Source organism: Sturnira hondurensis, unplaced genomic scaffold (assembly GCF_014824575.4).
Source record: "Sturnira hondurensis isolate 20B ecotype Veracruz unplaced genomic scaffold, ASM1482457v3 Scaffold0024822, whole genome shotgun sequence".
In the NCBI taxonomy this organism is placed as follows: domain Eukaryota; kingdom Metazoa; phylum Chordata; class Mammalia; order Chiroptera; family Phyllostomidae; genus Sturnira; species Sturnira hondurensis.
The window spans coordinates 939,766-952,228 of NW_028097453.1; the positions used below are offsets into that span (position 1 = coordinate 939,766).

Genomic DNA, 12,463 nt, shown 5'->3' on the forward strand with positions numbered 1-12,463 from the left:
TGCTCCTTTACGGCCGTCGCGAAAGTGTCGTGAACGTGCTGCCGCCCATCAGAGTCACTCAGACGGCTGGAGGCGGAGGTCTTAATTCTAGTGGGGTCCTTATCGGGGTGTGCGGGTAAGGCTGCGAGGCTCGGTCTTGGGGAGATGGTCAGGGTTTGTGTGTGTTGGGGGTCACGACTCTCGGGGGTTGTGCAGAGAGCGCTGCGTGCTGCGGGGTGGGGCGTCGGCAGAGCTGTGTGTGGACTCACGCGGGGCGGGCGCCGTCCTTCCTCCCGCTGGGTGGCCTCGCGCGCGGCGTCGTGGGGAGCGCGAGGGGCGAGCGCCCCTCGGGCCCGGGAGCAGACTTCGGGGTGGCCAGGTGGCAGCGCGGGAGCCCGGGGACTGCTGCGGGAGTGGGAGCGGGCAGAGCCTCGGCGGGCCAGGCTTGGGCGGACCGGGGGCTGGGGGCGCTGCCCGCGAGGAACCGACCTTGCCCGGCAGGTCCGCACCATCCTGTGCTGGGTGGCCTTCCCTTTGGAATGCGGGGCTCTTTCGTGGTTGGGCCACGCGTCTTGGTCAGCAACTTCTCTCGAAACGTCAGTGTGTGTGGACGAGCTCTGAGCTCGCCAGTTAGAGTTTATTTGAGCACTGTTCTTGGAAGGAGAGAGGGCTGGAGGGTGGCTGGCGTTTCCCGGGGTTCCGGGAACGCTGGATGAATGGGATCTTTACATTTAGCCACGTTTGCCTTGTTTTCTCCGGTTCGGTGGTGCTTACTATCTGAATATGGACTCACTAATGAACTAAGAGATTTCATTGACACAGAAAAGCAAAAATGACACAAACTTGCCGTTTTCGTGTCATTTTTGCTTTTTTGTGTCAATGAAATCTTAGTTCATTAGTGAGTCCATATTCAGATAGTAAGCAAATTTAGAATTATCTTGTATCAAATATTAGTGCCTTGTCTCGTATGTGGACAAAGATATTCAGCTCCTACTTTGGAACTAGTAGGGTTGTGTTCCGTGTGTGTGTAGGATTGGCTAACCACACGAGTTAGACCGTGGTGAGGACAGTTCGAGCATTACTAATGTAAAACTGTTAACGTTTGCATAAAATTCCAGAGACTGAGACTCTAAAAGCATTTTGCTGCGTATTCTGTGCTGAGAAAAATTAGTCAAAGTCCCTCAGTGCAACTAGTCTTTACACTCCTTCCCCTTAAGGAATAAATTAGATAAATCTGCCTCTTGTATTCACCTGTTCCAGCAGAGGCATCTTTATTTGTTGTCCAGTTAATAAATTATTGAATATTTACAGCCATGGTTTTATACATTTATTCTCCTTTCCCACACCCAGTCTCTCAAAGTTTACCTTAAAAGCACTATGAAATGTGTGCTATAGGATTCCACACTTTTTTTTATAACTCCAATCACATTTTATTGTATTGTCGATTTGTTTTCTAGGCAACAGTAGTTCTTGAAGCTGGTTCAAAGTGCCGGCAATGTTCTTTTTGAGGGTCACGCTGGGCTGCCTTTTTTTTTTTTTAAGGGAACAGGAAACAATCTACAGAATGCTAGGCTGTTTGCTTTCTTCTTCTTCTTTTTTTTTTTTTTTTTAACTGGAGGAAGTTGTTTCCTATTTTTAAGGAATGTGAGATTTCGCTTTGGCAAAATGGTAGATCTAAATTGTTTTACACAGCACTGTTTTTGCTTCCAAGTCTCCTGAAAAGGCTTTTGTTTTTGCTGGCTTATTTGTGTATCACTTGTTAAATAATGCTGAATGTAATCCTGTGATCCTGCTGGTTTTCTTTCTTTTTGTGTTACTTGGCTTTCTGTACTGTGCTCGGCCCAGCAAATAGTGTTGGCCACTCGTGGTTTTCCCTTAGCAGTGCAGGGAAGGTTGTGGGGAGCTGTGTGGTCACCAGTGTCTTGGGAAGGATTGCAAACGTACTGCTGAATCAGTGCAGCTTAGAACCTGGCACACCCAGTCATGGGGAGCTGGGGATTCTGGAATCTCCCAATACAGGTTGGATATTGTGTAAGCTCACTGATGTTTTGCTGGGCAGTGGAGATTCCTTTTTCAGTGTGATACCTGTCAGATGCTCCAGTTCTGAACACAGGAGCGATGTAGCCTGAATGCCATTAGCCTCAGACGCTATAAGGACAGATGTTTTGCATCACTGACTTAAGGTCCACAAATTGTGTGTAACTTGAGTGAAGGTATTCATGAAATAGCTCTGACTATATTTTTGTATCTTTGTTAGACTTTTCACATAAGAGTCTTCATGGCTGCACGAAGAAATATTTTTGCCAGGCCCTATGTGCTCCCTCCTTTAGATTCCCACGGCAGCTGTTATAACTCGGGTGTTTACAAGGCGCCCCGCCCCCAGACCCCCCTTGGAACTTCTTATGGGTGTGGATGGCGTATGACAGTCTTTCTGTTTCCTCGGGGTCTGCAACAACTAAGTGATCATTAAATACTAGATGAGTCATATTGTTCATTGTCTCCACAAACAAGAACTACTTAGTTCTTATTCCCTACTTGGTGTCAGGTCTGCTGTGAGATTCTGGGTAAAGAATGTTAAGACAGGTGTAGCCCCTGCACTCACGTACTTTACAGAACAGGTGGGGAAAGACCAAAACACCACCATGGCCACCGCCACCACCACCACCAGTACGAAACAGCAACCAGAGCAGGTTTAAAACGTGTTTAGTGCTGTGAAAAGAGAGTTGAACTGTGGCCAGGTTATAACAAGAGGGGCATTTGCTGATGACAAGTGGAAAGGTTATAATGGCTATAGGACTGTGATCGCTAATAATTGGAAATGAAATTCCAGGGGATGGGAGTTTTTTACTTTAAAGCATTTGCTTTTACTGTTGATGATTTATGAAAACATATCCTCAGTTAACAAATGGGCGGTACTACAAAATTATAGATTTCTTTATAAGCTCGTTGATGGCTTCCCATAGAGCAGAATAGAAACTCCTTGCCGTGGTGTGTACACCTCTGCATTGTCCTGCTCGTCCGTCCTCATTCCTCTCCTCTACCTTGCTGGCCACTCTTCAGCCCTGCTGATCTCAAAGGCCCCTGGACAAGATAAGCTTTTTCTTGCCTCAGGGCCTGTTCCCTTTTAGGGACGATTTCTCCTGCCCTTGGAATGGCTAGCTCCTTCTCTCGCTCTGAATTTGGTGTGAGTGCTGCCTCTTCCTGTACTTCAGCCACCTTCAGCTGTTCTCTGGCTCCATGCTTTGCTTTCCTCATAGCGCCCATCACAATATGTAATGTTATTTGCTGGTTTACCTTGAGTTGTTTTCCCAGTGGACGTAGGAGCTGGAACTGTCTCGCTAGTTCACTGCACTCACATACTGGCTGAATGCATTTCGAACTTCGAATCCATTTTCTCATGAAAACGTATGACTGATGGCTAGGTTTCTAGGCTAGCCAGCGATAGTTTTACTTTATTTCTTTAAGTTCGTTACTGTATGACAAGAAAATGGCATTTTGCTACTCATCCTCTTAGGCGTAGAGGCCTGGCTTAGATAAAAATCCCAAATGGCTAAAATAATTTTTTTTGTAATATTTGTACCTCTTTTCCATATTTCCAGGCCACATCCTTGTGTCCTTTCTCTCCAGGTAGTCCTATCTTCCTCTTGTCGTCACCTGCCCTGTGCTCTGCTCTCTTGAAATATGCACGGTTTTCCTGTGCTAAAATCCGGGAACTCCCATTTTTTTCCTGAGGTGATTTTCATGTCAACAGCCTGTGCATTTCGGGTGTAATGGGAGGAAGAAAGAGTGGAGATGCACTGCCGGTAGAGACCCGCTCTCTGATCTCTGTCTGTGTTGAAAGCAAAGTGTATCAGGGGCTACATGGATCTGAGCGGATATTTGCAATCTTGTTGCTAATAGCATGACAGAGACAGTCTTGCCAAATTGAAATGTTCAAACACTTACTGGCTCCCCCCCCCCCGCCAGGANCCCCCCCCCCCCCCCCCCCCCGCACTGTGTGAATTCTACAGTAGCTAGATCTAGAAAGGTTTGTCAAAATGTAGATATTTTTTCCAAAAGAGAAATAGAAGGTTAAAAAAATCTAGGTCAGCAGGGAAAACACTCAGAAGGAAAGTATCAGTTTATCCTACAGTCTTGCCAAATGCTCAAACTTAAAACCATTAGGATCAGTTGCTGGTGGCTGTTAGTGCCAAAAGCAAGCTAGCACTGTCAATATGTCACCTTAAAAACAAAAAATAAGGGAATGGAGTACTATTATAGTCATAAAATATTAATTAGGTTGGCTAAACTTTTTATTCCTTCAAGTGGAATTCCATAAGAGCTGATTGATTATAGCTTATCAAATATGAAAATGCATTATTCAGTTTGAATAGAAAATCTGGCTGACCACAAAGCCAGAGTATTGTGTATTATTGAGTATTATTGAGTATCTGAGTATTGTGTTGGTTATCAGCCTGTCCTTTGATCCAAAATGATCTCGGTTTGTCACTGGTTGTTTGACATTACGTAAATATTGCTGAACGACAGTTTTAATCAATTGGTTTGTGAGGCATGTTGACTTAAATGTCCAAACCTATAGAGAACTTTGATGAATTTATTTGAGCCAAACTGACGACAGTTGCAGGAAGCAAAATCTCAGTGGCTTGAGAAACTGTTCTGGAGAGAACGGCAGTTTTGCAGCTTATTTTATAATCAGAGTCAAAGGAGGAGATGTCAGGGGGGTGTTACATGAAATTCATTGGTGGTAGATTTGGGAGGTGGGAGAAAGCAAAGACAAAGCTGGGAAATCGCTGAAGTTGGATAAAGAATGAAACATAGAGACACCTATTTCTTTTACCTTGGTGGGTGCAGGATGGTGAACAGTGAACATTTACAGCACGTGGGCATGGTGCTGGGGGAACAAGGTAACAAGGAGGGGTTCTGTGGTCGCTGCTCTGGGGTGATGGGTGTGCCCTGAGGGGTCTGGGAGAGGAGACATCCGAGACTATGTTATCTTCGATGGAGAAAGACAGTGGGCGGGCTCACTTAAAGATGGACTTTGTTGAGGAAACTACAGGCCCACCATTCCGTAGGGGTTTTTGTGTTCAGACCACCCTGTGTGGTTACCTTTGGTCTCTGAGGCCCTCCCCTGAACCAGTCGGGCTCAGTGTGCGCCCCCTTTTTCACACACGCAGGTATTGAGTGACCTGATTGCTGGCGATTTCAGATGCCACTTTAGATCTTACGTGACATTGAAATTTTGGAATTTGTTCGCTTACGGCGACAGAGGCAAGAAGTCCTGGGCCCGTTTTGGTACTAGACCCACTGTCGAGATGTGCTGGACCCGCATCGCCTTCAGCACTCCCGCATTGCGGTGTCTCCAGAGGTCTCTGCAGCAGCCAGCGTAGCTCCGTGTTGAACTCCAGAGGGTCAGAGTGCGCCGCTCTTGGTTTGGCGCCACCTCCCTTTTAGTTCTATTAAGATTCCTTTAAAAAAAAAATCCTCTTGTGGCTTCTCTGCCCCTTGCTCGCTAATCATGAGTTTCCTTTTCTTTTCATACTTAATCCCTTCAAGAACGTTTCTGTTTTATTTCCTTTAACTAGACTTAAGCTTCTAAGATGATAACTCGAAATTCTCATCTGGGACCCGATGCCGGTGCTTTGGTTTTGTTTGAAACATCTGCACTTAGAAGTTGCATGTACACATCTCCCACCCTCTTCCCCAGGTCCTCCCCTCACCACCCTGCCGCCCAAAGCCGAAGTAAACAGCTGGCTTTGCTCTCCAACCCCCTCCTTTTCACAGTAGTGTTTTCTGGTCTCTGTTGGTTACTCTTCTTCTCTACGCCTTCACCCTCCTATCTTTCTTTTAGAAAAAAATGACTTAAAGATTTTTGTGAGGATTTTATTTATTTATTTTTAGAGAGAGGAGAAGGGAGTGAGAGAGGGGAGTGGAACAACAGTGTGTGGTTGCCTCCCGTGCCCCCTACTGGGGACCTGGTCCACAACCCAGGCATGTGCCCTAGAAAGGGAATTGAACTGGTGACCCTTTCATTTGCAGGCTGGCACTCAACCACTGAGCCACCCCAGCCAGAGCAAAATTATTTAAATATGTGACTTTCATATTTCCGTTTTTACCACCCTACCCTAGGCCCTTACCACTTCAAAACTGTAAGGTCTCCATACTGATTTTTAGATGTTCTCACTGCTTTCTCTATTCGGATGACTACCCTATTTTTCGGACTATAAGACCCACCCACCCACCCATTTGGGAGGAATAATGGTTGGTTTTTTTTAAAATATATTTTATTGATTATACCATTACAGTTGTTCTATTCCCCCCCTTCATTCCCCTCCACCCACACACTCCCTCCCCCACCATTCTCCCCCACTTAGTTTATAACCACGTGTCTCAAGTTCTTTAGATTCTATATTTCCCCCACTATTCTCGCCCTCTCCCCTATTTTCTACCTACCATCTATGCTATTTTCTGTGCCTTCTCCCCCCTTCTCTTCCTCCCACCCCCCTGTTTCTAACCCTCCATGTGTTCTTCATTTCTATGGTTCCACTCCTGATCTAGCTGTCTTCTTGGTTTGCTTTTGTTTTAGGTGTGGTTGTTAATAACTGTGTGTTTGCTGTCCTTTCATTGTTAATATTTTTCATCTTCTTTTTCTTATATAAGTCCCTTTAGCATTTCATATAATAAGGGCTTGGTGATGATGAACTCCTTGAACTTGATCTTATCTGAGAAGCACTTTATCTGTCCTTCCATTCTCAATGAAAGTTTTGCTGGATAAAGCAATCTTGGCTGTAGGTCTTTGGATTTCATGACTCGGAATACTTCTTTCCAGCCCCTTCTTGCCTGTAAGGTCTCTTTTGAGAAATCCGCTGACAGTCTGATGGGTATTCCTTTGTAGGTGACTGTCCCCTTATCCCTTACTGCTTCTAGGATTCTCTTCTTCATTTTAGTCTTGGCTAATGTAATTATGATGTGCCTTGGTGTGTTCCTTTTTGGGTCCAACTTCTTTGAGACTCTCTGAGCTTCCTGGATTTCCTGGAAGTCTATTTCCTTTGCCAGACCAGGGAGGTTCTCCTTTATTATTTGTTCAAATACGTTTTCCACTCGTGGCTGTTTCTTTCCCCCTTCTGGTACCCCTATAATCCGGATGTTGGAACGTTTAAAGATGTTCTGGAGGTTCCTAAGCCTCTCCTCATTTTGTTGAATTCTCATTTCTTCATTCCTTTCTGGTTGGATGTTTCGTTCTTCCTTCTGGTCTGCTCCCTTGATGTGAGTCCCAGTTTCCTTTCCATCGCTATTAGTTTCCTGGACATCACCCTTCATTTCAATTAGTTTAGCCTTCATATGTTCCTGTAATTTGTGACTATAATCAACCAGTTCTGTGAGCATCCTGATAAATAGTGTCTTGAATTGTGCTTCTGAGAGGCTGGCAATCTGTTGGTCGCTTAGAGTTATCAGCTCTGGGACTTTGAGTTCTTCTTGCGCCATCTTTTGGGCTGTTCGTGCCTGTTCCGTAGCCGGATTGGAGCCCTAAAGTGTTCACTAGAGCAGGGCAACTAAGTCGCTGGGTTGTGACATTGTATGTGGGGGCGGGGTCAAAGAGGAACAATTGTGTCCCGCCTGCCGCCGCAGCCACCACCGTCACCAGGCGGACGGGTTTCATTCCACTGCACGTGAGTGTGCCACCACTGTCAGCCCTCCACCACTGGGTTCGCCCCCTGGGGCCTGCGTGGTCCGTCTCACTGTGCGCGAATGTGCGACCTCGGTCAGTCTGCCCCACACCCCGACTGGTTCCGGGCNCTTCTGAGAGGCTGGCAATCTGTTGGTCGCTTAGAGTTATCGGCTCTGGGACTTTGAGTTCTTCTTGCGCCATCTTTTGGGCTGTTCGTGCCTGTTCCATAGCCGGATCGGAGCCCTAAAGTGTTCACTAGAGCAGGGCAACTAAGTCGCTGGGTTGTGACGTTGTATGTGGGGGCGGGGTCAAAGAGGAACAGTTGTGTCCCACCTGCCGCCGCAGCCACCACCGTCACCAGGCCGACCTGTTTCATTCCACCGCACGCGAGTGTGCCACCACTGTCAGCCCTCCACCACTGGGTTCGCCCCCTGGGGCCTGCGTGGTCCGTCTCACTGTGCGCGAATGTGCGACCGCGGTCAGTCTGCCCCACACCCCGACTGGTTCCGGGCTGCCTGTGCTCCTAGGTCAGGGGATCTGTCCTGCCCGACCCAGCTCCGCTGCTGGCTCCGCCTCTCTTACCGTCCCGGTGAACGGTTCGTAGTTGTCGGACTTCCGTATAATTCAGTTTTCTGGTCTTTGGGTGTGTCCTTGTTCTCCAAACCTTTGTTGTATTCAAACTTGGCTGTGGGAGAAGGCACAGTGTTTCCACTATGCCTCCATCTTGGTGGAAGTCCAGGAATAATGGTTGTTAATGCTGCTGTTTAGTTCTGTTTACATTTACATTGGTGATATATTATGTTATTTATGCAATTAAATACTTTACCACACTTTTTGCTTCAAAATTTGTTTTTCTATTTTCCTCTAAAACCTAGATGCATCTTATGGTCCAAAAAATACATATATATCTACCCTATTAATCTGGAAAATATACTTGCCATTATTTTCTTACATTGCTTAATAACATAACTATGTCATCTCTAATCTCGTCTGAGTTGTGTGCTTAACTCAAAGTCTTCTGTGAACAGCCACCACCTCATGCATTCAGACTTTTAATCTCATTTCTCTGGTTCCCCAGGCCACTCTGCTAATACACATCTGCTCCTCTGAAAGTTCATCGTTTTCCTCGCTGTTTACCCCCACCTGGATTGCCGTATACAGAATATTCCTTTCCACTCCCAAGAAGTTTTATCTTTTCATCTGGCCTAAAGAGAAAGCCTGTGTTTGTCTGAACCTCACTTACTACCTGTACAAGTTTCTACAAGTTAATTAGATTGTCTGGGCCTTAGTTTCATTTCCTGTGAAATTAGGGATCTTCAGTAGTCCTTACCTTCTAGGGCTGTTGTAAGGATTAAATGAATTAATATATAAAACATGGTTCAAGTTTTTGGTACACAGTAAATGCTCAATAAATGTTAACTATGAGCATTAAATTAAAATCTAGCGTAAGGCCCACAGTATCCAGGTCATTCCTCTGATGTTAATACTAGTTTGCCAGCTCTTCCGGCGTGCCTTTGGGCCTCAGTTTTCACGTCTGTGACGTGACCAGATCTTTTCTAGGGCTGGCTCCCTTATGCTACTGAGGGCAGTGAGAGGAAGAAGGAGCACGCGCTTTGAAGTCCGGCAAACTGTAAGGGAGCAGGAAGCACACTACTGTTAAAATGCCTTAGTGTTTTTCACTTAAAGGTGAGGTCATATGACTTCACTTGGCTCAGTGAGAACTAGAACAAAAAACAGACCCCTGGTTTTCCAATTCCTGTTTGATATGCAGTATTCTATTACCAGCTTAACTTTTTAAAGAAATTTACTGGCATTGTTGTAATGGCCAACTGGCTTTCTTTTCCCCCCAGGTAAATAGCCACAAAAGCTGTAAAACAAGATAAAGTATCCTCTCCAAGTAAAAGAAAGCCGAAGTCCATGAGTGGGCATCGGTCAACAAGGAAGCGATGCGGAGACCCTCACCTCGAGTCCCCCGGGGGCTTCGGGCACACGAGCACCCCCGGGTGTATCCTGAACAAATTGCTCCAGTTGCCGACACCACCGTTGTCCAGACACCAGCTAAAGCGGCTAGAAGAGCACAGATACCAGAGTGCTGGACGGTCCCTGCTTGAGCCCTTAATGCAGCGGTACTGGGAGTGGCTAGTGGGCAGGGTTCCCTCCTGGATCGCCCCAAACCTCATCACCATCGTTGGCTTGTCAGTGAACATCTGCACGACTGTTCTCTTAGTCTTCTACTGCCCTACAGCCACAGAGCAGGTAAGAGGGCCTCCCCGCCGACAAGCGCAGTTCTTGGGCGCTGGACACTGTCATTGGGGTTTCTGGGTCATGGCGGCAAAAGAGAAGATAATCTGACAGCTGTCTGTCAACTGTTTGGAAATATCCTCACATACTGGTAATAAAGCTCACGACTACCACCTGCCTGGTACACTATGCTTAAGTAAAGGGTGGACCCTGATTCTGGTAAGTTTATTAACATTAGCAGGGATTAACATATAAAGTGTTCCTTTTAGAATTAGTAAATCTCAGTTCTTTACAAAAGACTTTTTTTTTTTAAGATTTTATTTATTTATCTTAGAGGGAAAGGGACGGCGGGGAGAGAGAGTGAGAGTGAGAGAGAGAGAGAGAGAGAAATATCAATGTATGGTTGCCTCTGGTGCATCCCCTGTGAGGAACCCGGAACTGGCCTGCAACCCAGGCATGTGCCCTGACCGGGAATCGAACCGCGATCGTGTGGTTCGCAGGCCCGCGCTCAATCCACTGAGCTACACCAGCCAGGGCTACAAAAGACTTTTATTTCATTTTTCTTTGAATGGCTGGATCAAATTTTTGCAAAGGTTAAAAAAATCAGAGAATAAAGTCTGGCAGTGAGGTGGCTGGTGGTGAATTAGTCTTACCAAAAGTGCTGCCCTCTCCATCCTAAACTGGAGAAGTCAGCGTTCATGCTCCCTGTCACTCCCAGAACCCGGAGGTGGAGACAAGGATTGAATCTTGATGGGCGCTTTACTCAGATGCTAGTGATCTGAGAAGACGGTGGGTTGTGTACTCTCAAAACCATCTTAACATCTCATCCCAAGGCACCCTTTTTATAGGGAGAAGAAAAGGGTAGGTAAGGGATTTGGGGGAAAAGGTTAATCAGATAAGAGTAGCAGTCCAGTGATCTTCCTAGTATTTCTCTATCTGTTAATCAACAATTCTTCATCTGTATCGCCGACATTCCCTCCCTGAACACAGTGGCTCAGACACCATCTCAGTCCATGGCTTGCAGGCCCCTGGGGCACAGGGGTTGAATTGCTTGTTGACCTCCTGGAGTCATGTAGGGTATATACTCAAATTCTCGCAATAACAGCTTTCCACACGCATTAGTCACCGAAGCGTATCAACTATAACTACAGCCAAACGTTTAACTCTTGAGTTCCCCTGGGAGTTCCAGGGGGTGGTTGAATATCCCTTTGCTCTTCCTGTAAACATGTGGCTGATAGACCTCAGGTATAACTCTTGCTGTAACAAGGCAAAAGTGATCAGAAAAAGTCAATGCAGTGTATTTCCTGCCGTGACCACCGTTGAAGGAAGGAAGCAGGGAATCAAATTGCTCTCAAAGACTCTCCCTGTGCCGTCTCAAATGCAGCTCTCTACCGCTGTTTCCTCTTTACCCTTGAACTCATGGCTTAAAACCAAAACTGAAACTAGAACCCTTCGTCAGAATGGGTAAATTGATGTTTTCTTTGGTTTTAAAATGACCTCCTCAAAAAGCAAACTGAAGTAGATGAAAGAATCAAACATTTGTTGTTCCCAAAATTAATCAAAATGACCCATCATGGGTAATCCTCAACTAAAGGTGTCAGAATGACTTGGGGCCATATGTCATAATGGCCACTACATTTCTTGTCTTGTTTGAAGCTTTAAATAACAATTTTAAGTGATCTTTTCATATGATTTGCCCTTTGAGATAAAATTGTTGTCATCCATCCCTTTCTGTTTTCATCACTCGAAGTTGATTTTTTTTTATTCCCAGTGGTCACTCCCCCTCACCCTTGAATAACTTGATTTTTCATTCCTCTTTCACTATAGACTCAGTCCATACAGATTATGTGAACATATTTCTGCTTTTTCCTCATTCTCTTAACTGTCTTACTTCACATCAGACACTTGAAAAACAAAAACCAGTATGATTGTTTACATGTGGTTGGGAACATTTCCTGGGACAGGATGGGTAGGGGACCTGGGTGTGACGGGCTTGGTGGGGGGCAGGGCAGCAGCCTGTTCCGGGAACCAGCATGTCTGGGGCACGGGCAGCTTCCGGGGATTCTCTGGAAGCTGCCTCTGCTCTGGTCCAGACCTTTCTGGTTTACCCGGCAGGTCCTGCAGCAGTCAGGCTGCGGTCATGTCATGGACTAGTCTCCTCCACAGGTGTGTCCGTGGTTCTTTATCACCCGTCCTTTGAGCTGTTTTACAAGTGGCTTACTTGAGAACCTAACAGCTACTTCCAGAGGAATTTGGACTGGATTTCCCACGTCCTTAGATGGACAGAAGAACAATAGGGGAGCTGGTTGATTGCATTAAGAGCCTCCCAATAATCCTGAGCGAGTTTCAGGAGGGTGATCTGGGAGTGAGAGCAGGTTAAGAGGCAGCTCAGCCCCTAACTGAACACCCCACGTGTGCCAGGGGCCATGCTCCCGAAAACACTTTTCCTCAGCCTCTGTTCTTAAGTGCTTTGGAACTATTGGGGTAACCCTAGAATTAGTCAGATCTTTGGGGAAATTTCCAGAAGAGGAACTGCTCTAATCACAGAGCACTCTTCAGAATCGCTGCTGGGAGGAA

The 12,463-nt window shown here is 46.1% G+C and overlaps 1 protein-coding gene across 3 annotated transcripts in view; it reads left to right on the plus strand.

Annotated features, from left to right (window-relative positions):
• The first annotated feature begins 11 nt into the window (after nucleotides 1-11).
• The window catches only part of CEPT1 (choline/ethanolamine phosphotransferase 1), a 38,316-nt gene continuing 25,864 nt past the window's right edge, over nucleotides 12-12,463 (plus strand). Inside the window, exons 1-2 of one of the 3 annotated variants that reach the window (XM_037038784.1) lie at nucleotides 12-115; nucleotides 9,496-9,901. In XM_037038784.1, coding sequence (XP_036894679.1) covers nucleotides 9,563-9,901 — 339 coding nt within the window. In that variant the 5' untranslated portion in view covers nucleotides 12-115; nucleotides 9,496-9,562. Of the gene's footprint in view, nucleotides 116-9,068; nucleotides 9,332-9,495; nucleotides 9,902-12,463 lie in introns of those variants that run through there. The other 2 variants (XM_037038782.1, XM_037038783.1) reach the window with 2 other exon arrangements.